General features: G+C 32.8%; 1 protein-coding gene across 1 annotated transcript; it reads left to right on the forward strand.

Moving 5' to 3' along the window:
- The first annotated feature begins 1,302 nt into the window (after positions 1-1,302).
- LOC149491084 (serine/threonine-protein kinase OSR1-like) lies at positions 1,303-26,561 on the forward strand. The gene is made up of 13 exons (XM_089703322.1): positions 1,303-1,395; positions 5,325-5,376; positions 10,780-10,969; positions 11,637-11,761; positions 12,605-12,698; positions 16,271-16,415; positions 19,496-19,661; positions 20,021-20,168; positions 20,435-20,637; positions 22,116-22,301; positions 23,784-23,872; positions 24,543-24,726; positions 26,070-26,561. Exons 1-13 carry the CDS (start codon positions 1,310-1,312, stop codon positions 26,145-26,147), a joined length of 1,746 nt encoding a protein of 581 aa, XP_089559448.1. The 5' UTR covers positions 1,303-1,309; the 3' UTR covers positions 26,148-26,561.
- Positions 26,562-26,938: the final 377 nt, after the last annotated feature.

Below are 26,938 nucleotides of genomic sequence, written 5' to 3' on the forward strand. Positions count from 1 at the left end.
ATTATACACGATCAGTAGAAAAATACATCGCACCGCTACAGTAAACAAGTAAGTCCTTTTTTATGTTGCAACACAGAAATAAACCCTAGAAAGTCGGTTTCGAAGTTGTAAATTCGCAATAAATTTTCGCAAAGTTTTGTTGGATTCCACGTGGCGAATGGCGATACCATACAAATTTGATCTGTATTTACTGTAATTTTTCGAGAATATGAAAGATATGTTATTGTTATTTAATTGATTCGTCACGGCCAATAATACGTTTGAAAATTGATCTTCTACGGTTACAATGGCGAATATGGTTCGTGCAATTTTGCGAGCAAATATTATGTCATTTATGTGGGTATTAATAATTTTTTTTAATTCTAACAATCGCCTATATCGATGCTTTAAAATATTGGGTCATCTTTATATTTATTTATAAAATAGAATTTACGATTATGATTAGAAAAATATTATGGATTTATTATAATTATTAAAGCAAAAGAAACTTAGATTTGTTTTTATAACAACCAGAAAAATGCATGCGATGCACTTGATGTAAGGTGATCACCGCCGATAAACAATCGGAATATTGTAATTACGTAAACTATTATATTTGTAATTTATATGGATTACATTCAATAATCTAGATCAGCAGATTTCCGCCTTACTGCAGCTAGAATAGCTTCCGAAACGTAATGCTTTTAGTAGTGTGGTTTTTGAATGAATTTTAGGACAGTCCTAATACGGACAGACAATTTTGCTCACATAAACTAAAGGGCTGTAGGTACAGATTAATTAATATTTAATAAATGGTATGCTTCTAATTTCTTAAGATGTTTGGAGGATTTTATGTTATTTGTGTTAACCTAATATTATGACATTTATTTTTCAGGAAACATACTTATATTAGGCATAAACTAGCGGTTCGCGGGTATATTTTCTTTTTGGAAGATTTTCAAAATTTTTATCTGTAAAATATTTTTTTACATTTTTTTTTATACAAAATCTATTCTCTTGACAATAACGAACTCATTAAATTTATCCAATTTGAAGTACCTAGACGTTTTGAAGTTATATGTGTACAAATATTTCGGTGATTAATTTTTATACAAAAATATTTAGCATAGCATTATAGTAACTGATATTTACAGAATTCTACATTTTAAAACATTAATTAATATAAACAATATTGAATTACAAACCGCATAATCTGTTCTTATAAATGATTACGATTGTACTAATAATTTATTTTGGATTTGTATTTACTGTTTTGTATCCATATATTATATTTAATAAATATCTTTTACAGGGGATATAATTCGTAAAAATGGATGTGTTTAAAAAGCTGAAAATGTCGAAAAAAGACGCAGGCGATGAGTGCATACCCTTGAGATCGAAGGTGGAAAAAATTAAGTAAGTATGCTTCGTAGATATCTATTTATAAGAACTTATATTTTACAAAAAAATCAATAGATTTCTTATCCGCTTAATAAATAAATATTTAACTAAGGGCTGATTTTTCAATCCTTGGTTAAAACTTATTCGTCGAATAATGTGTAAAACTACCATTTTAAAAAGGTTTTCTAATTGCCCGTTTTTGACAGTTTACGTGACATTTACCTAAATAATATCGTGTCATTTGTGTAATATATATAATACTTTAATGGACGGATAAGTTTTAACCAAGCATTGAAAAATCGGCCCTTAATAACGAATTTATTGCATAAAACTGTCTTATTATGTACTAATATTAATATGTCTGTAAGATTTATGTATATTTTTATCTTAACTGCTGAACCTATTTCGATAATTCTTTTTTTTATGTTTTGTGGAAGTCCAAGGACGGTTCTTATGTAGAGTACCACGGACGAAGCCGGGGCGGACCGCTTGTTCTGAATACAATGAAATTTTATATCATCATTAACATTCTCCTAATAAATCATATTTTATTTTTATTATTTTAATCATATCTTTTTATTTTGTCGTAGATTTGCTTAATATTAAATACATATTTTACTTCAGTATGAGTTACTGAGGAATTAATTCCGCATGTATAATTTAGATAAATAAGATAATCCAGCGTTTTTCTATTTTAATCGGACTTCACACGAATTGTTAGGTATTATTTAAGTACGAATATTTTCAATGAATACATGTTTATGCTAATAGTGATTAAACAGTACACATTATAAAAAGGATGTGATTCTTGTAAAAAGGTATACCTAAAGACTTATTAGTTATTATCTATGATTATAATTATTTTATTGATCTATGTATGTGCAAATGCAACTTTTAAAACAAAATTAAATTGCCCCACTGTCGACTTCTAAAGTTAAGGAGTAGGAGGAGATTAATACACGACTTTTCTTTTATAGACTGAGTAGATAATTTTTGAAACAAAAAAAAAATTGCAGTAGGATGAAACCCATTAGAAAAGGAGGGGAATATGATAAAAATAAAAGGAAAAATAAATTACGGTCAATCCGAGTTCGGGAAGTGGGAGGGGGGAGCTTTTAAGAGAAAAAAATGGATTCTCTCGATTTCCGACAAAACCACAAGTCCTACGGAAAAAAGTTCAATGGCAAAGTTGTAGGTAATAAAAAGATCTACAACTTTTGTGTTTACAAAATTAAAATCGGTCAAGTAGTTTATGACTATGAGCCTATTCATTACAATCAAACAAACAAAGTTTTCCTCGCTTTATAATATTAGTGTAGATTAGGGACAGATCGGGTAAAATTTGATTTAAAATTTTTCAAAATTTAATTGAGACGTTGAATTATCCTCAATAAAATGCCATTACTTATGGAAACGTGATTATATGTTTGTATTTCTTATGATCGTTCAGTACCTAGATGATCTTGTAAGTATCGTTTTACAATAATAAAAAGGAGAAATACAAATTCCGATGTAAGCATTAAATTGATACTCGGTAGGTATATCAAGTGTAAGTTGTAACTAATCAAACAATGATGTCATTATAAATAACACTTACCCTGAGAATTATATTTGATGAAGGCATGTCTCAAGTGTCCTATAATTTAGTCCCTTAAAGACAATAGCTACACTATTTATGAATCAAATTTCTGAACGAAACTCTTTTTATATCAAAAATTTTTATTGGTGTTACAATTGTGAAGGTGTTTTCATAAAATGTCGAAGTTAATCCTGTGGGTAGACATAACAGGGAATGGCTCTTTTATTTTGTTATTAAAGACCACCAAGATTAATAGGTGTGTTTCAATAAACACACAGTAGGTACATTAGTAAAAATGGTGAAAAGTAACTTGTTTTCTAATTAAAGTTGCATAAACTTATCAAAATATATTATATAGGTAAGTACCTACTTATATCAGGAAAATTTATTTTTTCATACAAATAATACCTAATTGCACAAGAACCTGCTTTCTCTGATGTATCTGATGGTAACGTTATCGGTTATACACAATAATGTATTATAATGTAGGTACGTTTGTATTGTTTAAAGAAAAATACAATATAAAAGCATAGATCTAATATTCTTAATTATTTATTTACAGGTTGGTTTTCTCTATAAATTGTACCTTAGTCTCGTATGGCGTACATACAGTTTTTTAAAATATAAGTATATTTATTTAGGTTCATAAAGCATATTATGTGTATGTTTGTGGAAGACAGTATTAAATGCAAATTAATGTTTAAAGTATTTTCGACGTGTAATAAATAGTTTTTAGTGCACAGTTTCAAATAATTCGGTATAATTTATAAAAATGCGGTGTATCCATACTATTACACCGCAACCCATTCATTTGTTATATTAGTCGGGAGATTAAAACAAAAAGATAATCACAGTTATCATCAGCCCGCGATTTATTTGTTAACGTAATTACAAAAAATCGACAAGAGTCACTCTAATTTCGGCGGGAAATGGAGATTAGGTTTGTCAAAGCTAGGAATTACGTAGCAATTTTCCGAATTGCTTGCCTATTTTCGGAAATCCAAGCGACCGAGACTTGTTTTTATTAATGAATATATTTTAAATAAATTAACACAATGATTAATATTGGTGTCCAAGGGAACGACTTACAAATGAAAAATTCTGAGTGTTAATCTGGGCAAAGCTTGGGGCAAAGTGATTAATTTTGTTCTTTTTGGTCCAAAATTAGTTTCGTGGACTGGATGGAAAAATAGTTTACGTGATCAAGTTCATTTTAAAATGGAGGCTTTGTTAATAACACATATTTTTTTTTATATTTTAGGCAATAAGGTATTGATTAATATTACATCAGAATTTATTTTAATCTAACAAGTTAGTTACTCTTCCCAATAATTATATGAAGTATGTAAAGATTATAAAAATACTGCCTTCACCGTCCTTCCTGCCGGCAAATGAGAGTAAAATGTAGTGCTAATTTCCCGTATGTCAATTATTGCTTCCGTTGGATAAGTTTTCCTTTTTGGTTTGATAACGAATATTTGTGCTTTAATATTTTTTTGAAGCTCTTAGATTGAGAAATATGACTGTATCATGTGGGATTTAGTGATGATATTAGTGTAATAGGTATCTGATACTTTGGTTTATCAGGTCCGCAGTTACAGGAAATCCCATATGTCGTGTGTGTGTGTAGAAACTATTGAACACTAGCTTTTTGCCAGCGGCTTTGCCCACGTACACGTAGTCAAAGAAAAACCCGCATAGTTTCTGTTGCCGTTGGATTTCCGAAATCAAACCTATCTAGTGTCCTTCCTCATAGCTATCTCTGCACCAAATTTTAAGTAAATCCATGCACTACTTTTTGAGATTAGCCCAGACATACATACATACATACAGACAAACAGACACAAATTCTATAAACTACATTTTTGGGTTTGGTATCTATTGTAGGTAGGTCACGTACTTTGACTTTAATGATAAGAAAAATATAGACTAGTCTTATATGATTCAATAATACATGATATACTTAGCGATAATTCGATTAAATTCAATTGATTCATTTGAATACGCAGTGAAGCGGTGCCGGCATGTACTTACCTAGTTAAAATAGATATGTACCTTAGTAGGTACTAGGTACTAAATTATTTATGCCATTGGAATAAAAATCCTACAGATAATTGAAAATGTGCATATACCTACTCTTATTTAATAACGTTTTATACAGGCACTAACTGCTCCCCGCGGTTTCACCTATAGCCTTCCTCGATAAATGAATGGGCTAACACCGGAATTATTTTTCAAATCGGATCATTAATTCCTGAGTTTAGCACGTTCAAACAAACAAACAAGCTCTTCAGCTTTATAATATTAAGTACCTATAAATTAAAAAGAAAAAATTGTTAATACAGTATGTTTTATATTATTTCAGTAAAGTACAAAGTGATATTATTGCACCGGGAACCAGCGGAGTCTTCAGACAGGTAAGGTTTAAAATTTAAATACGATATATGAGTAAATTATTATACTTACTTCAGTATATTATTCTCGGTTATGACAAACTATATACTATCTTTCTTAATACTATTATAAAGGCGAAAGTTTGTAAGTATGGATGTTTGTTACTATTTCACGTAAAAACTACTGAACCGATTACAATTAAATTTAGCACACATATAGAGGGTAACTTGGATTAACACATAGGATAGGTTTTATCCCGGAAATCCCACGGGAACGGGAACTATGCGGGTTTTCCTTTGAAAACGCGGGCGAAGCCGCGGGCGGAAATCTAGTATACATATATAGGTATCAATAGGAGAGCCTTTTTATCGCTTGCTCAGCTTGTACGTATACCTATGTAGTGTTCGAGAAAATTTAGCTGTTCAGTAAAATTAATATTATGATGCAATTGCCAATTATTCGTTAAAAAATAAGCAATGTACATTGTGCTAACCTACATGTTATAAAAAATTGCCACCTTTTATGCATTTCCGAGTGCGATCTTTCAAATTGAAACTATAGTAGCCTGTACTATTAACTAGGTATTCTGTGGTATTAGCTACCTACCAATTTGAACAAACTATACCTTTACTAATTTGCACTAGTCTTCAATAGGTAGATAACAATGTAGGTAATCAGTAATACTAATAGCCTGCCAAGTCCACCACATAACCTTGGTCTAGATCATAATTTCTATAAACACGACCTGAACTACAATCCTATGTGCAGTGCCGGTGTAAGGGCCACTGACACCCCGGGCGAAAATATTGTGGCGCCCACTTGAGGTGTTCTGAAGGTTTGCACCAGGAGATGCAAGAGACTCCAACTTCAGACCTTGGCGCCGCGCTTGTGTGCTATATTTCATTGTAATCGGTTCAGTAGTATTTGCGTGAAAGAGTAACAAACATACATCCATCCTATCGCATTTATAATATTAGTAGGGTAGGTACGACAGGATGAGGATAGTCGCGTCGGTTGATAACATTATATAAAAAATTTACTGAATGTCCTGCCGCATCATTCAATAACACAACACACTTTAGTAAAAGTTGTATACGTAGTATATTATTATTAGTCTGTGGTGCTACTCATAAAGCGCTTGTAGACTATTCTTCTACTTTACATACACATTGGAGATCTAAATTTCTTTTCAACCAACTTAAAGATATTAATAATCTGGAGAATGTAATATATAAAATAAGATGAATTATATCTTCTCTATATAAAATTCTCGTGTCACAATGTTAGTAACCATACTCTTTAGAAACAACTGGACCGATTCTCATGAAATTTTGTGTGCCTGTTGGGACCAACATCTGGCTCATAGTTTGTGTTGGCCTGGAGACGGGCAGCTGCTGATGGGGTCACGGAAGAATAGGCATGACGAAAGATTTTGAAATTCTCTTCCATAATGTGTGTATACGTTTACTATACAAGAAAAACCCTATATTTCGGTAATATACTTAAATTTAACGAAGATTAAAGCCATTTTTCAAAAAATATTTAATATCTGTGCCAAAACAGCTCGCAGGTGTCATGGCGTAGGCGTGACGTCAAACTTTGTTAAATACGTAATTATTTGTACGCATTGCGAAGAAAATTAAAAAAGTCTTTATTTAATATGTGTTATAGAAACGAATTACAAAGTTTATAAGTGGTGTGCAGTATTGCAGTGTGAATCCACATAAAAATAATGCTCAAAAATGTGTTAGTAATTATTTCAAGCGAAAAAATAATAATAAATTATTGTATAAAGTTGGCGCGGAGAATCCCGAACCATGTATTCGTGAATTCGCAATTATATTTCTGTTCTGAGTCGATAAAGCATACGTGAAACAAAAGAAAATAAATAAAAATGCGTATTCTCAACATATTCATAACAACAAAATACATCTGACGTGAGTTGTTTACTTATGCGTGACGTCACGCGTGTTTTAGTCAAAATGGCGAACTTCAGAATTTCAATGTTTTATTTTATTGATAATCTCATTAATCTTCATGTTTTTAAGATTTCTAAGTCGCTATATTTAATTTATTTATTATACATTTTCCCTTAAAAACACTAATACGATCATTTATGGATACTGTCGTCATGCCTTACCCGTGGCCCCGTCGTTGATGCGGCTTGACGGAACACAGTGGGGTTTTGGTCGGTAGGAATCCGACATAACCCACGGCCCTTTCCCCGGAGGCCGTGGGTATCATCTATGCAAGATTTCCCCAATTAAAAAAAAAAAAAAAAGGTCGACCAACATCTATTTTTCTTACTCTTGATAAGAGTGGCAGAACAACGTTTGGTGGGACAGCTAGTCACTATCACTATCTACATAGTATAAAACAAAGTCGCTTTCTCTGTCCCTATGTCCCTACTACGCAACGGATTTTGATACGGTTTTTTTTAATAGATAGATTCAAGAGGAATTAGGTTTATATGTGTTATAACATCCATTAAATAGTGGAGAAGTACTGTTATTTTTGAGGTTTCTAATGTGATGTCGTAGGTAAATAATTACATTTTTTTCCGCTTACCTACATTGCAAACGCAGGCTGAACCCTACGAGTTTTATCAAAATATTAAATAATATACTAAGTATTGTACACATTGAAAAGGTCTACCGAAAATTCCGTGATGGTATATGTCTAACCCACAATAACTTTTTTTTGTCAATTTACTTTTTACGACAAATAATGGCTAATTTTTGAAGCGATTTTAACCAATGGGTATCTACAGCATTAATCCTTAACCAATTAAATACCTTGAATACATTGTTTCATTTAATATAGATCTATATTGCCCTTTACACCGTATGATTTAAGTGAATATTTTCAAAGATATTACCTGTGTTAATACAGATTTAAAAATTGCGGGACGTATCGTTTGCGGCGGTACCGGCGGACCGGCCGCGGCCGGCCGCCATTACACCCGTGCGAAGCCGGGGCGGGTCGCTAGTTATGTATATAAAATATTCATTGACATTTTATACAAATCTGGGCTGTCGGAAAATATGTTGTTTGAAAATAGCAGCAATAGGTACCTATGCAAAGAGATGTAATTTGTAAATAGGTAGTAGGAATAATGAAATAGTCATCAATCTCGACACTAACATCAAATACTAATTTGTAACACTGGTTACGCTTCTTAATAATGAACCGTACATAATTTTATATGTATTAGGTAGGTACGTGGTAGGTACTAAGTAGGTATATTTAACCAAGATAAATAGGTGTATCGTAGAGCTATCTCTGTAATTTATTAAATTAACGACATATAAGTATTGTCATATTAGTCATGATCATATACACTCATATACCTAATATTAGACCGGACTCTCAGTGGAGTTTCGTTTGCAAAAATCGCGGACCTAAATCTGACTTCTGATATATATTGTATAGATCCCAGACATCCTATAGACAGATGTTGCCAACCAGTTTTGTGGTCCCCCTGCCCGCACCCCGGTAATTAAATATGGCATACAAAGAAAAAAATAAAAATTTCCAAAACATGCCGTGTGGGGTATCAAATGAAAGAGCTTATTGAGTAGATCACGAATATATAGCATACTATATACATTTCTTACACTTTCTCTAAGATTTTTTAGAAAATTTACGAAAATGGTCCATTTTTGAGTTAACTTTAAACCACTATAGATTGAAAACTCATGAATATATTTTTTAAATTATTATTTTAAATAATTAACAATAGTCCATTGTTTACGATTCAATATTTCGTACAGTGAAATAGTTGCATGGGGGAGTGGGGGGAGCATTCAAAGATGGCGAGTATATTTTCAAGTTCATATAGTATATAGTTATTTTCATCAAATCCACCACATAGCTCACTTAAATTATATTACGAACTATTGAATCATAAACAATGGACTATTGTTAATTATTTAAAATAATAATTTAAAAAATATATTCATGAGTTTTCAATCTATAGTGGTTTAAAGTTAACTCAAAAATGGACCATTTTCGTAAATTTTCTAAAAAATCTTAGAGAAAGTGTAAGAAATGTATATAGTATGCTATATATTCGTGATCTACTCAATAAGCTCTTTCATTTGATACCCCACACGGCATGTTTTGGAAATTTTTATTTTTTTCTTTGTATGCCATATTTAATTACCGGGGTGTGGGCAGGGGGACCACAAAACTGGTTGGCAACATCTGTCTATAGGATGTCTGGGACCTATACAATATATATCAGAAGTCAGATTTAGGTCCGCTATTTTTGCAAACGAACATCTCCTTGGAGCCTGCTCTATATTATTATGATGAATCGAATAAAGTGGGAACTGGGAAGTAGGGATGTCGATCTCAAATCGATTAATCGGAGAATCGATTTTTCGGACCAAATAAATCGATTTTTTAAATCGATATGTCGTACTGAATCGATTCAGTGAATCGATATTTTACCCTTGAAAATCGACTTTCGATTTTTCTTTTATGGTAAAAAAAAAATATATTTAGAATTAGCTGAATGTACTCACAATATTACGGATATATACATGCTTTATTGGCAAGAACAAACAAACTCTATTTATCACCATGTTCACTCAATAGCCGTGATGTTTATGAGTATCGTAGGATCATCTGTTCCCTGTGAGCGCCTTTTTTCGATTGCCAGCAACATCGCAAGTGATGAGCGGAACCGCTTGGATACCAGTAGACTTGACAAATTGTTGGGAACTATAAGCTATGTTATCTACTCTCTTAAATTTTTAATGTAGCAAATACATTTAGAAAATAAATATCTTCTTTTATATGTGATCTGATATTTTGACATGGTAATAAAAATAATTGTAACTAATTCCCTGAACTAAAAAATTCCTGATTTTACTGATAAGTGATCCCAGAGATTGTTTATTATGGTACCATTCTTGTTTTTCATAAAATGGATTTATATTTACATTGTAAATACAAATTTGAAAATAATCGATTTTTTAGAAATCGATTTTTTAGACCTCGATTTTTTTATGAATCGATTTATCAAGTAACGATTCGAATCGATTTAAAAATCGATCTTTTTTGGAAAGAATCGACATCCCTACTGGGAAGTTAGGTAAATATTCACCTTCACATGTATATTCGATATTTGAAATTTGAATTTCAAATTTAAAATGGGCTTTGTAATCCGTTAGTGTTACCTACCATCAAATATGGACCATGCAAAAAAATAAATTACTTTAAAAATTGGCGTACAATATAATTATTAATTATTAATAAATGTTCATTAGTAAAAAATATGAAAAACTTATTTTTTCAACAACAAAAAGAAACCTACACTACATGGCACACATGTCATTTAATGCTAGTTTGCAAAAAAAATGTGTAAATAGCTGCAATATAATGCTAAAAATTTTAATCAGCAATTTAATTTTTTGCAGGCATCATTTGGAACTTGTGACCAACAATATATATCACCGTTTTCGTCATTCCATAATATCTTCACACGCTCTTTGAGCAATAGGTCGGGTGGCATCGGAAGTTTATTCACACGCAAAATGGCGACCAGTGTTAATCCTCCGTGTCCGTGGTCGAATAGTCAAGATGACTATGAAATTCGGGATGTTATTGGTAAGTAACTAATTTATTACGTTTAATAGCATCCCTAGACATCGATAGATGTAATAAGATTAAGAAAATACCTCCTCATTTCTTTAAATTTAATATTTTTTCGATGTGTCATTACCATCTGTCAAATCATTAATTAAATGTCAATAAGTAATGCAGTATTTTGCCGATTCTATCGTTATTTCATATTAAAGACTTAAAAATTAACAGTCTATTATCCCTCTGAAATGTTCAAGACTATAGCAAGCTTTGTTTTTCAAAATATTTCTAGTTTGGGAGGTTATTTTTGAATAAACATTCAAGGAGACCCACTGACACATAAAATACTTGGTTCATTTACATAGTAATGATAATGTAAACAACACATTACTTTAACTCTGTAATCGAGTTTGCTTATTATAAAAACTACATAAATGTTCCTGTGAAGTGGTATCTTTTCCTTTTAAATTATTAAAGTTCAATTAAAAATCAAAACTAAGAATTATATAAATAAGTGAAAATTAAAACTTTCATTTTTCACCTTAGATAAATTTTGTACTGTTTTTTATATGACTGCTTACATTTATATTACATATACATACTGCTTGTAATATTACAATTTTTATTTAGGTGACATAGAAAACCTGCTTCCTAAATAAATTTAATTAATTAACTAAACTCTAACTTTAAGGGGTTGGAGCCACCGCAGTTGTATACTCAGCTCTCTGCAAACCTCGCAATGAAAAGTGTGCAATCAAAAGAATTAATTTAGAGAAATGGAACACATCTATGGATGAACTGCTAAAGGAAATACAGGTACTTATAGTGTTGTTTTTTTTTTATAAAATATAATATTCATCAATTTGTCATATTCATTATTCATAACTTATCTGAGTTATTGGTATTGTGAATCATCAAAATAATCAAAAAATAAAATAACAAGATAACTGCATTTAGGTTATTTATTGTATATTTCTTATTTGTTAATATACAAAATCTTCAGTAGTTTTCTTAACTTTTACATTATAATGACTACAAATAATGTTAACACGTGAACACAGATAAATATTGTATACAAAATAAATCAACCCTATCTAGAAAGTATCATATTAGCTCAGTTTTGTTAATATTTACAATAATTTTTTCTCAAAAAACCGGCACCTTTACCAGCCATTGTTAAATGATATCTTAAAGTCACTTTGAAACACCCTTTAACCAACTGTAAAATTGTAACTAAATAGCATAATACATATAAATTCATTTCATTCATGTTTTCACAAACATACTATGTGATATTAAGTGATAAGACTAGAGAATTTACAATGTGTTTAATGGCAAAAATGTAAATAGATTTCTTTTTACAAGAGACCTTCACACACAGATGTGCAAATAATATTGTTCTCTTTGTCCGTGTGAATTGAATATTCATTCATCATTGTATTAAAGTACTAGCCTTCGCTTACTCTCTATTTGATACTATTATTTCAGAAACATCTAGATGTTTATTTTTACTAATCATGTCTGATATTTATTGATATTTAAAAAGATACTATTTTGTTAGTAAAATTGAAGAATTGATACCATTATACTGATAAATATCAACAAACCATAAAGAATATTATTCATATTCATTAAATTAAAACATACAAATGATTCCAGGCTATGTCCAGTTGCAATCACGTAAATGTGGTCACATATTACACAAGCTTTGTTGTCAATGATGAGCTGTGGTTGATTTTGAGACTTTTGGAGGGTATGTACCTTAAAAACTGTATTTATAGCAATGAACAACTATTATATGTGACTAATAATTATTATTAACAAAAATACTAAACAGCCATTGGTCAGAACTTGACAAAATTAAAATGGGACCAACCAGAAGGGACTCATTTTCAAATAAGAAAGGAATCATTAAAATCGGTTCACCTAGTTGAATCCCATAAAAAATCAGTTGAATTCAAACTTCCCTCCTTTGAAGTCAAAGTCTTTTCAAGTCTTTTTTGAAGTCGGTTGAAAAGGACAATAGTTAAACTGAAAGATCACAAGGTCAACATGTTCATATATCAGGAAGTTGTACAATAACCTGATAGTCTGCGATAACAGTCATTCATATGCAATTTCAACAATGAGCTGCAGATTTGTTGCCGTAAATTGAATTACAAGATAAGAATGGAGTCAGGGTTATAAGTTTCTAGGTCCAGTATTATTGTACAATACAGAATATTGTTAGGTATTGCAAAATTAGGTTTTGTATTGACGATAGGACATATTATTATGTGTTTCATATCTGTTCCACTGATCTATATGTTCCAATGCCCAATAAAGAAAGGGATAACCATCCCTTTCTGTGACTCTAGGGTTAGATGTTTGTTAAATATCTGCTAAGAATCAAACCGTTTACTTTTAGGCCCAGTTTCATCAAGCTCTGTTAGTTAGTTTAACACGCTGTTAACTCTTTTAACGGGACATCAATGTAAGGGAGTGTCCCACCATGACCTAATCGAGGATTAGTTTCCTTAACACGGCATTATATTTAACCCGTGGCATAGAGGCTCTTTAAATTTTTAACAAGCGATTAGAAAAAATGATTTGAAGTTTTCTTGCTGTCAAGATGGACTCTGCATACTATTTTATTTTTGTAAATGAAGATGTGTTGGATGATTTGTATAATTTGGATTATATAGTGCGACCGCGACGGCCCAGAATTTATAAAGACGTCGTCATTGTTTCGAAGAATATGATGATGTTGATTTTAGTACAAGATTTCGTTTATCAAAACAATCGGTTTTGGAAGTATTGCAATTAATTGAAGATAAACTCGAATAACCGTCGGATCTGTAAGTAAAACTATCTCGTGAGGTAATATTTATATTTATGTGCATAAAAGGTTCCTTCCTACATACTGTATTATTTTCAATTAAACCATAATAATCCTGTGAGTCATGTCAAATCTAGTATTGAATACCAATATAGGTACTTAAAATGTAAACTTCACCACTACTCAGGTAAGGCTCAGCCTCAGCTCAGCCTCCTCATGATTATGAAATGTACTTATCTTAATTTTAAATTCTGTTTTAGGAATCAATCAGTTTCACCTACAGACCAACTGCTTATTGTAGTGCAGTGCAGTGATGGCTCAGTGGTGAAAAACATTGTGAGGAAACCGACATATCATAAGATAGCGTGGTGGATAATGACCTGATCCCTTACCGTGTTTAAGTTTAAGTTAGCACTACCAATCCCATGTCCCAGCAGTGAGAAAGTATATGGGCTGACGATGATGATGATCCTAATTTAATTTAAATGTGACATTGTTATAGAAATATGTAATTTTTCATGTTACCTAAATAAATTTTTTTGCCACCTGCGGTGTTCCCGAACAACTACGACATTGGGGCCTTCAAGAAAAGAGCTTATTTGTCTATAAAAGGCCGGCAAAGCACCTGTAACACTCCTAGTGTTACAAGTGTTTATGGGCGGTGGTGACCACTTAACATCAGGTGGCCCATCTGCTCCTTTGCTTGCTCTGACATAAAAAAAAAAAAAAAAAAAAAAAAAATAAATAAAACTTGTGTTTTTATAAAACATTTTTATTGTACCCTTAGATTGTACCTATCAACATCATTCAATAAATAGGTTATAACAACTAGATACTAGGTTATTACAAACAAGAATTTACTATTAATTTACTTTAAATGTATCTTGCTGCTTTGTCTTTATTTTTCTTGTTTTAATTGCTCTTCTAGTATGAGATCTCTCGCACTTTCCTTCGGACTCCGAATTTTTTTTCGTAATTTCAACCAGATCCAGTTTACCTTCGACCAAGTGAAATTGAACCGCGATTTTTCTTCAACATTATTGTATTTATTCAACTCAAAATAAAATTAAAATAACACAAGAAAAATCACAACAAAACAATCTCCAAATAACATCAAACATTTGTAACCATGGTAACGACCAAATCGTTTGACATATAAACCAGCAAACGTAAAAGTTTCTACATGATTATTAAATTGTATACTGTGTTAGAACATTTCAATTTAGTCGAATTACCAAACATGACAGTTATTATACAACTAGAACAAATAGCCCCAACGTGCGAAACTATGGCATTGTCAACTATGACATTTTGTTTCGTGCGGTTTAAAATACGAATGAATGATTCGTGAGTCGCTCAGTTAATGGTCGATTTGATAATCGGCTGTTAGATTTCCTTCTTGGGACCTGTAGAGTTGACAACGATGTTAAAATACATGTTTAATTTGAAGCTCGATTAATAAATGTCTGATTTAGAAAATATTGGTGAAATTGGGTCTTAATGTCATATTTATTTATATTGTTGTGTATATTCAGTGTAGTGGCCTGAATATGAAGAAAGGTTACCCAGTGTTATTTTGGATCAAAAATAGGTTGATTGTTATTATGAATGTTTATGTTAAAAATTTAAATATTCCAAGATACAAGACCAGAAGCGTAGCGTGCCTTGGCGGGGCCCCGTATACAAATTTGTTTAGGGGCCCTTAGGAAGGGTAAAGATTTCTCACAAAAGCGCACGTTGGGGGCCCCCTTGGCGCAGGGGCCCGTATAATTGATACGGCAGATACGGCGGTTGCTACAATGCTATGAAAGTATGACAAATGAAATGCTGACAAATTAGTTATATTATAATCATGCTTCTTTTTGAATAAATTTATCATACACACTTTTAATTGGTCTTACCAAGTTAGCATATTAGGTCACATTAGTGCATAACTTCAATTTAAAACGTGATTTCTAAAAATATCTCATTCATGATTTCTTATATTGGATGCCAAGTAAAAACACACGTTTTGAAACATAAGTAAAAAATTTTATTGTTGCTGAATATAATGTCAGTATGAAAATCATGCCCTCAATTTTTTTTTTGCTTATTATGTATGAATTCTAGTTAATCAAACTATGAACTATGTTTTTCTATTTAAGTATTTAAATTATTGGTGAATATGTTTCTTTTAGGCTTTTGTTACTGACAGATTAAGTTTTAAAATTTATTTTTCGCCTCTCATATAATATTATAATTTGGAAATAATGTTTGATCGTTTGTTTGGCTTTCTTTCAACTACTAAGTGAAAGATTTTATCTCATGATTTGTCTGAAAATAGCTGAGAGGCTAGAGAGTGATACAAGCAATCTCATTCCCACGGAAATTTCTTTAGACGCAGGCGAAGCCGCTAGCGAAAAGCTAAAGACCATAAGGTCTTTAGCTAAGTATAAACTAGCCAGAGCTGATGTATGTTAAAATTATGGAAAATGGTATATTTATGTAATTTTATATTTATGTTCCAGGCGGCAGTCTCCTTGATGTAATCAAACACAAGATGAAAGTTTCAAATTGCAAGCACGGTGTCTTTGATGAGGCCACTATTGCAACTGTACTCAAAGAGGTGCTGAAGGGACTGGAGTATTTCCACAGCAACGGACAGATTCATAGGTAATTTGGTTTTTTTATAAGAAAATTATATGATGTAGTATTATAGAAAATATTATTATATTATGCTATGTAATTTTAGTTTTCGTGTTCGTTTATCGTGTACTGGGTTATATTTAACTGTATTGAGCTGTGTGTATTAGGTAATAAGAATCTTGCTAATGTATTTAAATATTTTGCTGTAGTGCGAACTGCTAATGTATTTATTAAAAATGCAGCATAGTTTGTTCTGCGAAAATATTAAATTGCGTGCATTGCTTATAAACTAAATGCTCATTGCGAATTTCTTAAGAGAAGATTATTAATCAGGGTTCGGTGTTTATGGAGTCATTCAATAATTATAACAAAATTATGCCTCAATGATTAAAAATGCTGAATGAGCAATTTTATTTTGTATATGTACAATGTACATACATGTAATCAGTGAATGAATTTTACATAACCACAAAATTATGTTTAATTATAATATATCATTTACTAATACAATATAAAGCTAAAGAGTTTGTTTGTTGGTTTCCTTTCTCTGGAACTGCTGATCCGAATTTCAGGGCACAGCTAGTAATATCTCATACATTTTAATTCAAAATCGGTCAGAATATCGTCAAAAATATCTAAATTACACAAGATTTAGGTTCTGTAAATTTATTTGTTTGTTATATATGTGTGTAAATTTGTTAATGTCATATGGTCAGCGCAATTTTATTTGCTATTTTAAATATTCCATTACGAAAGCTTTGCGATGTTTTTTTTATGAAATGTTTATTATGCTGCTATGCAGTATTTCTAGTGCAAATGAGTTAACACGGAATTCTTGTTTATGAATTCATCTTTCTGAAATTATACTTTATTAAATACTTTGATATAATTATCAATGAGCTGGTTAAAAGCTTGTGTGTTGAACTTTCAAGTATAAACCAATTAAATTATATTTTCTCTCATGGGTCATGAGGCATATCTTTGATACCTTTATCATTGGTCGAAGCTTTTTTTTAATAGTCTACCGGGAATCGATCCTAGGACTTCTCGTTTAAAAGCTTTGACTAAACCACAGTATTAACAAAAAAACGTTTGAAGTGTCCTATTTTTTTTAAATTATTAGACTAAAAATTCATTGTTCGCAATTTCTATAATGCTTTAGCTACATAATTATTGTGCTATGCAATTGCGTTTTTGCTTTGGCGTATTTTGAAGGGCGAGTGAAAAATGTTTTGAGATCAAATAATCATAAAGTAAATTTAAAAAAAAATGTATGTTTTTTTTTAAATTTACTTTATGTGTGTATTTTCCCCCGTGTATTTTCATAAAAAATTTCATCCAAATTGGTGCTGTGGCTTAACTGTGAAAGCAAAATACGCATAGCGACAATACCACTTTTTTACCACTTACCGCCTTTTGCGATACTTAATTCATAGTAGATAAAGTATAATATGTTCATGAAACGAGAAATATAAAATTATTGCGCTAAAATTGCTTTAAAAGTTGCGAAAGTTTTCTGGGCGACTCTTATTGTGCTATTTATAGAAATAGATTGTGCAGTATGTTGTACGTATTGTGTAGTTTTAATTTAATGTTGGTAGTAGCTAGAGATTTAGAAATAAGCTGTGAAGGCGTGTGACCAAAGACCTGTTCTAAAGTACTCGTAGTTTTGCCTGAGGCATTGTTACAGTGATCAACTTTCTTTGTGATGGTTGTTAGCCTTCTGTGGCCTAACAAATGTTTTTATCAGTCTTCTAGAGATTTAGACATCATCACTCAGTTTAACATCTATGCTATACTAATATTATAAAGCTGAAGAGTTTGTTTGTTTGTTTGTTTGAACGCGTTAATCTCAGGAACTACTGGACCGATTTGAAAAATTCTTTCGGTGTTAGATAGCCCATTTATGGAGGAGAGCTATAGGCTATAATATATCATCACGCTAAGACCAACGGAAGCGGAGCAATGCGGGTGAAACTATATAGTTATAAATTATTATGCATATGTTTCACGGATCGGTTTTCTTTACGGACAAGAAGGCGATCAGCATTCTGCCAAATCGTCTTCATTCAAATATCTAGAGCCAAAAATTTATTTTGAAAATTTTGTCTACCTGTTCTGTTTTCAAGTCATAACTACTGGATGAATTTTGATGAAACTTTTTTGTTGTTAATCCTTGGCTACATAGAGATATAATTTATTTGGAAAATTTTCATTTGAAATCTAATCTAAGCATGGTGGTTTTCTTCCTTACATTAAAATAAAAACGTGCCTGCGTCTGTCTGTGCACGATAAACCTAAAAAAACTACTGCACCAATTTTGATTCTGTGTTCATCAACGGATAGTGGGGTAATCGGCGAAGGGTTTATTTTATAATTTGGTAAGTTTTAGATAGGGTGTGCGAAGCCGGGGGTGAAAAGCTAGTTGTTTTAAAAGCATCCTTCCCTATAGCTATCACATTATTTATTTCAGGACGATATCTATTACATATAAGAGCTTAAAAAAAAACGAAAATAACATTATGACTGATTTGTGTTATAAGATGATATGGAAATTTCTTTTGATGATAGGGAATGTAAATATGCTAATAGCACCTAATATGACTTGAAACTGTGACGTGGACCAGGAAAATAGGCGTTTGTCGTCGAGTTAAACGTATCACAATAAGTACTCCTCCCTAATACCACACCCCGGACACTCCATACAAAATTATCGTTTTGACAGTCACACTGTAGAGACTGCAAATGTGTGTGTTAACGCTATAAGGTTGGCATATTTGTGACTAGCGTAAAAAAAAAATTCGCGTTTTTCTGATGAAATACATCCGTAAACAGCACAATATCTAACCATTTTCTACGAAAAACGATAATCACAAATCCAAAATAATAAAATTACTTTAAGTCAATTTGATTAATGTTGTCAATCTTCGTTGCGTATCGTCCTTGCAGAAAAATGTGGCCCATTTTAATCACGATCGCGCGGGGTGAGGTAAATGTTTAATTTTGGCTGGAGGCGGAGAGTGTCCGTTCTGTAGCGTTTAGCTACTATTATGTATTCTGTGCTAATACTATAAGTACCCCTCCCTAAACTCCTTACTAAATTGCAGGGACATAAAAGCGGGTAACATTCTACTAGGTGAAGATGGGACGGTGCAAATAGCAGATTTCGGTGTGTCCGCCTGGCTCGCTACGGGCAGGGACCTTTCCAGGCAGAAGGTCAGGCATACCTTCGTGGGCACACCGTGTTGGATGGCGCCCGAGGTTATGGAACAGGTAAATTTGGAATATTTTATTGATACAATATAGAATTTAAGGAAAAAAAGTAAAAACTATACATATAAATAGATGAAAATATATAAATATGAATAGATAGATCAGAAAAAAGAACGTGTGTGCCGAGCACAAGTATCAAAAGTGAAACTTCTTTGAAGATTCAAAGATACCAAAATCGACACCTTACTCCATGACGCGACCTTGAAATTTTACTCACAATACGCCTCAAGAAGTTTCACTTAAAAAATTCAGAACACTTTCACCGGTGGAAAGATGGCTATATTTTAATCAGATTATATCCTAGATCAACCCCAATTAATCTAAATATATAAATTAAATTTTTGTTACATTCATTACAGGATCACGGTTACGATTTCAAAGCAGATATCTGGTCGTTCGGAATCACGGCAATAGAAATGGCCACGGGCACGGCCCCCTACCACAAGTATCCGCCAATGAAAGTGTTGATGCTCACACTGCAAAATGATCCCCCAAACTTGGATACAGGTCATTATTTATTTTATAAATGCGATAGTAATTCTGTCTGTCTGTTTCCCTTGCACGTCATAACTACTGAACAAACTTTGTTAAAATTTCGAAGATAATTAAAATTGGGCAGATTAAAAGGCTACTTTTTGACAATAAAGAATGTATGTAAGTGAAGTAGATAATAATTAATAAGTTTGTTTGACCTCGGTTGAATAGATACTTAAAAATAGTTTCTATCTCCTGTATGCGTAAAATATCATTAAATATTTTTTTTTATATGACAGGTGCTGATGAGAAAGAGCAATACAAAATATATGGGAAGACGTTCAGGAAAATGATCGTCGATTGCCTCCAAAAGGATCCCTCAAAGCGTCCGTCCGCGACGGAGCTGTTGAAACACCCGTTCTTCAAGAAAGCCAAAGATAAGAAGTATTTGACGCAGACTCTGGTTGCTATCGGACCTAGTATGGAAACTAGGGTCCACAAGGTCAGTAGATATTTTTTTTTATATTTGCTACAAACATGATTGTGGACAAATATGGACTGATAATGATGATGATGATGATTCACATGTAACAACATTTTAAACATTAAAAAAAGTAACAAAATTTAATTATAAATTTATAATGTATAGAGAAAATTCGATCGTGAGGCGGGATACGAAACCGCATCCTTCACACCAATCCGGGGCGCCAATCCGCTTGACCAATTCATTGATTTTTTTCTATTCTTTATAAATTTATATTTATAAAGCATTTCAATGTGTGTAATTTAACAAAATCGATTTATTTCCTTTGAACTCATTTTCGAGGTTATTTTTCGAGGTTTGTAAAAAGTTGTAGAACAAATGTTGTTGGGATTGATGTAGTGAAGCTGCCTGCAAGAGGATTTTCAGTAATCCTGTATAACCAATAATACTTACTTTACTTACTTAATACACAGTATTACCATATTTCCTACAGTAGTGCGACGAATGTACTTGTGCAGAGAAACGGAGGGGAACTTGCGGGGGTCGGGCGACGCGGGCCGCGTAAAGCAAACACGCTTAGTTTGCTTTACCTAGCGCGAAAGGATGACGCAGTCGTATTTTTTGTGTAATAATTTTATTATACATAGGTACTTACATATTCTATTATGGCGTGCACAAACTGTTCCGTTTACGGATGTAAATCTACATTGAAATCCCAGAAGGAAACAATATTTCAGAAAGATTGTATTACCTAATTGTATCTGTTGAATTAAAATCAAAGCTATGTATATGTTGTCCTCATTATTTTCTAATCAGATTGTACATCCCAATGCGAATGCATTACTTAGTTAAATGTTATAAATTATAATATACAATTAAGAACATCCAAAAATAAAGTGTCCACGTAAATAATATTTAGCAGTGCAATATCTATAATTATATATTTATGAACAAATAATTACATCAGATTTAATAATCGCAATTATTTTGAATGTACATATGAATAAATGACTTCATCATAATATTAATAATCACAATTGTTTTATTTCCCATTTGTTGCAACCCTAGCGTATTTTCGTGTGGCAGCGTAAGTACCTACGCTGGCAGCGGCATCGCGCGACATCAAGGCGATTCCTTACTGTAGGAAATAATATTGTAATACTGTGCTTAATATCCTAAGGCCCCTAGGTGGGGCAAAGGGCGTCAACAGTACATCGCCATGTATCTCGATTTTTGGCGGCATGTTTTATTTCGCTCCAACATTTTCCTATACACTTGGCCTCTGCGATGACAGTCCGACGCCAAGTTAGCTTTGGACGGCCACGTTTTCGTTTTCCCTGGGGGTTCCAATCCAAAGCCTGCTTTGGTATGTGTTCCGGGTCTCTACGTAGCGTGTGGCCAATCCACTTCCACTTACGGCGTTTAATCTGTTGGGCGATCGGTGTTTCGTTGCAGCATCCCAAAGGATAACCAATAATACTGAACCATATTTCCAGGCGAGCAAACGCCAGCCCGGTACCTCTGGGCGACTACATCGCACAGTGACTGGGGAGTGGGTGTGGAGTGAGGAGGAGGAGGAGGGAGCGGTGGATACAGCGGACTCGGACAGCGAGGAGGGCAGCGACAAGCGGCCCATGAACGAGCTGCTGCGGGACGACTCGAGTGCCAGCGACAATGAGGAGGTGTGTAAAGTAAGGCCAACGAGAAGCGATACAAAAGGTCATTCACCTAAAAAACAACTGTGGCGTTGACAATCTAATATCTATCTCTTTCCATCTTGTGCCTTTATCGTAATGTCTCGTTCTTCCGGCAAAAACACAACAACGTCAAGACGGATTCGCCAACATTCGGGCGGCCATTTTATTATTTTTATTATATTTTATGATTCAGAAAATTATTATTATTCGCGTTATTTAATTTAAATCTACATTATACAATAATTCAAATTATGATAAAATTTATAAAAATAGACTATCCTTTTTGGTATTATTACAATTTGCCGGATATTTTTTGAAACTATATAAATCCAACTTTCAAAAAGTTGTATATAAATCCAACGTTCAAAAAGTTTCATGCAAGGCCATTGGGAATTGCAGGGGTGCCCCTGCAATTCCCAATGGCCTTGCATGTGTTTTGTTTACATTTGGTATCGCTTCTCGTTGGACGTACTTTAGAGCATCTGTGTGTTGCTGTTTGTGTGTGGAGCGAGGAGGAGGAAGGCACGGCTGTTTCAGCCAGATGTTATACACAGAATCAAATTTTATCCCGTACTTAATATTGTAAATCGTGGTCTGGACCTTCAATAAGAGGCCTGTAGATTTCAGGTATTTCATTCCTGAGTAAGGGCGTTTGTCCACTACAAGGAATTTTACGGTCCGGCATTCCGATTTTTTACGGTCCGGTATGGCACGCCATTAATCTATATACTAGCTTGTGCACTATACGTAATTTTACTGTCCGACATTTTACTTTTCCCTATTCCGGATGGTTTTTTGTGTCTACGAGTCGCTGTAGGTATAATTGTTTTCGAATGCCCACTTGCTTGGATTTTACTGTTTTTACTGCATATGCCAATTGAAAGCAAGCTCTTGTTTTACTTTCTTTTAGTTGGCAATGAGATTTGAGAAGTCGGTATTGTTATTTTATATACATTGACCAAGTATTGACCTATAATTATTATCTAAGTAAGTGTTGGTAAGTTAAAGTTCAAGTGGGAATAGCTTTAGCTCCTCGTCACCGATTAAAATAAATAAGTGAAACACGCATTTTAAATCTCTTACGGAACTTTACTTTTTATTATAACGAAATAATATAATATTTCACCTTCTATATTTTTTACTCGTTTCTTGTAAAATGCAAAAACAATCATTTATGATAGCATTATACCGCCAAACTTCCTTGAACTGTACCGCACTGATCCGAGTAAAGACGGACAGGTGCACAAGCAATTCATCGGTTTTTTCATGCCACACCGGACCGTAAAAAATCGGAATGCCGGACAGTAAAATTCCTTGTAGTGCACAAGCGCCCTAACATAAATCTTCATTTAATTTATATCCCAGGTAATCTGGGAATCAAAAATACTGATGTAACCAGGTTTTTCTATATATAATTTAATATAAAAATGCGTCCCTTTAAATACTAATTAATATTATTTGTTCCAGGAACAACACCCACCGATAGAAATGAAAGAACTTCCTGTATCAAATGAGCCAACTGAACCTCAAACTATCAATTTAGTTTTAAGACTTAGGTAGGTTGATCTTTGAAATTAAAATGTAAATATAATTTGCCTAAATATTTCACAGAATTTTAGAAAATAATCTTAATAAAAAGAGCATAGTAAATACTGATAAGTATTTACCGTAAATATTTATGTCAGAAAAAAAACACTACTTACTTCAAAAAGTTAAATGTGAAGTAAGCGATAGACGAACAGGAATGTCGCCATTTTAAATCTCTTAATCCGACCAAGTTATAAGATGACGTAGCGACACGGCCTGCCGCAGCTCGTTGTGTTCTCCCGCACTCTTATTTCTCTGCTGCTGAAATTATCCGTATTCATCTGTTTTAATCTGCTGTATAAAATGGATTTACATCATTGAGTTACTATGTACTACGTACTAGAGAGGGCATCACTACTACACTCTTTTTAACACGAGTTAGAGTCAATCGTCTCAAACCAATATTTATTTGTTACATTGATTAAGTTTATTCATATTTTTTTTAATAAGATAAATAATATTTATTTTCTACATTGATTGGTTTTAATTTATAAGTAATAAGAGGCAGAATATCTACAAATTGTATGACTCACTCCCCCCCATCACCGCCGCGCTTGTCGCACAGATTTTGTTCGATAATGATAATCATATATCTATAATGATATCTCAATGATTTACATAGATTTGTATACATTTCAGGAACGCGCGTCGCGAACTGAACGACATACGCTTCGAGTACATAAGGGGCCGCGACACGAGCGAGGGCATCGCCGCGGAGCTGGTGGGCGCGGGGCTGGTGGGCGCGGGGGACGCGGGGCCCATCGCGACCAACCTCGCGCGCCTGCTGCTGCGCCCCGCGAGCAAGACGGTCACCTTCCACCTGGTGGGTATACTGTGCTTACCAACTAAGAATAAATAATAATAATAATAAATATTTTTCAGGACAATTTTCAGACAAGGCACAATCTGATCCCATACTAAGCTTTCGCTTGTGTTATGGAAACCAGATGGCTAATAAACATACATACATAATTTTTAAATAAATACATCAGCAAACATCTATTTTCATCACACAAATATTTGTCCCGGGTGGGAATCGAACCCACGACCTCTGGCTTGGAAGGCAGGACCACTGAATAAAGTCAATATAAATAGGATCATGCTTGCTGCCAAACTTCTTAGAACGGTCTAAATAATACCGCCAGCAAAAAGTGCAAAACATAAGTTTAGTATATTTATTATTGTTAATAGATAATGTAGATTCTATTATTGTATAATCATTATATTTATTTAAAAAATAATCTTATTGAATTTTTTAATGGATAATTTTGGATAAATTTTATATATTTATTCAAACAAACTCATAAAAAAAAAACCAAAGCTTATGTTGTCGACACCATGTTTGCCAGCTTCATAACTACAACTTCATAACCGTAAGTTTTGCATTTGCCACCATAAAATTGTGATTTAATAAGAAGGCGTGTGGCCGACAAAAATATAATAAAAAATCCGATTACTTAATAAAAACTGAATTAATATTTGTATATTTTCATAAATATGCTTTTTCTTTCAAATCCTACTCATGAAAAATTAATTTGGCCTACAGTGTATTAGAAAAACCCAAAAAGCATACATTGAATATTAAAACTGAATATAATTTGTTTATTGATTTTTTTGCACACCATACACTTTGGGAACGAAGTTTGCGTGTATTGCAGAGCAAAATGGCGTCTTGACAGTCATATTCTTATTTGGAACGCATAGTATAGCAAGCAGCTAGTGCACACTGTACCGTGATTCGCGAACTACTCGGCACGGGGCTGGTGGGCGCGTCCGACGTGATGCACATAGTCTTGTGTCTTGATTTGCTTCAAATTGTCTTTATTTGCAAATCCAATTGTCTTTATTTGAGTTCGAGTTCATAACCGATCTGACTCGACTATGACCCACTTTAAACGGACAAATTTAATTAAAAAAAGACGTGTAACACTCGAGGACTGCATCGGTAATGCTATTGCATAGCATGCCTTCAAGCCACACCTCCGAGCCCGTCGGAGTGGGGAGCGTGAGGTTTTTTCGTTACGGAATTTCTCGATTCGGTCCCCGCGCTCAAGGCCCGCGATAAAAGCTATGCAATAGCTTAACTATGTACACTTATCGAAAATCGGTGTATATACAATAATTTCATCTTATTATGTCGTTTTAAAAACTATATTTTTTTTCCAGAACTCAATCCCACCGAACGAGCAGTACGACGAGAAGTCACTAGTAGGGTTCGCCCAAATTTCTATTATATCCGAGTAATGCGGTCGTACGTTGGTGCTCTGTCGTATTCTAGTTTATTATTATTATTTAGTCAATTTCGAACGTGTATTATATTCTCTGTTTCGCTATTTATTAGATTATATTTTATCTCAGATATGTGTATTGATGTTAATTTTGTGGATATTTAATTCGAATTTTTATGAACATGTCGTAATGAGCCTCAAAGGCTTTATGTAAAGAATATTCGAGGGTTTTAATAATGTGATTTATGATTTGAAAATATATTTATAATTTGCGTATATTTTCAAATTAATAGCAAATTAATCAGTGACTAGAATTCAATATCTTACGGATGTTATTATTTCTTTTATATCATTTTAGTCATAAAGAAATTGACATTTCAAATAATTTTTATGTGTAATATCTGTTTTTATGCAAAAATACCAAGTGTGTGAATGTGAACGTCGCTAAATAAGAAGTTATTTTCCAGTCTGAAGGAATTTCGCATAGAAGTGAAATAAATATAAAATAATACATGTTCTGTTTAGTGTTAGTTTGCGGCTGTGCCGCGGCCTTTCAGATTTAGTTAATATTGCTAGATGCAATTTAATTGCGGGGAAATTTTTATGCCGTTATAGCCATTTTATTTTATTTATTTTAATTAATGAAACAACTCAGAACTAAAATACCACACAAAGAAATAATGGGATATACGAAAAAGTAAATAAAACAATGGTGAAAATTTTTGTTTAAAAGAAAAATCTGTTGTTTTTCTTAAAATTTTCATAATTTTTTTTTCCCATTATTGAATAACATTATTTTTATTATGT

This window comes from Colias philodice, chromosome 1 (assembly GCF_061535455.1).
Source record: "Colias philodice isolate Cphi_HAF_F1 chromosome 1, ilColPhil1 Martin Lab GWU primary, whole genome shotgun sequence".
NCBI classification, from domain to species: Eukaryota; Metazoa; Arthropoda; class Insecta; order Lepidoptera; family Pieridae; genus Colias; species Colias philodice.

Coding starts and splice junctions, on each gene's coding strand:
- LOC149491084 (XM_089703322.1), top strand. CDS start 1,310: ATGGATGTGTTTAAAAAGCTGAAAATGTCGAAAAAAGACGCAGGCGAT. Junction 12,699..16,270: donor GATTTTGAGACTTTTGGAGG/GTATGTACCTTA, acceptor TTTATGTTCCAG/GCGGCAGTCTCCTTGATGTA. Junction 19,662..20,020: donor CGCCCGAGGTTATGGAACAG/GTAAATTTGGAA, acceptor CATTCATTACAG/GATCACGGTTACGATTTCAA.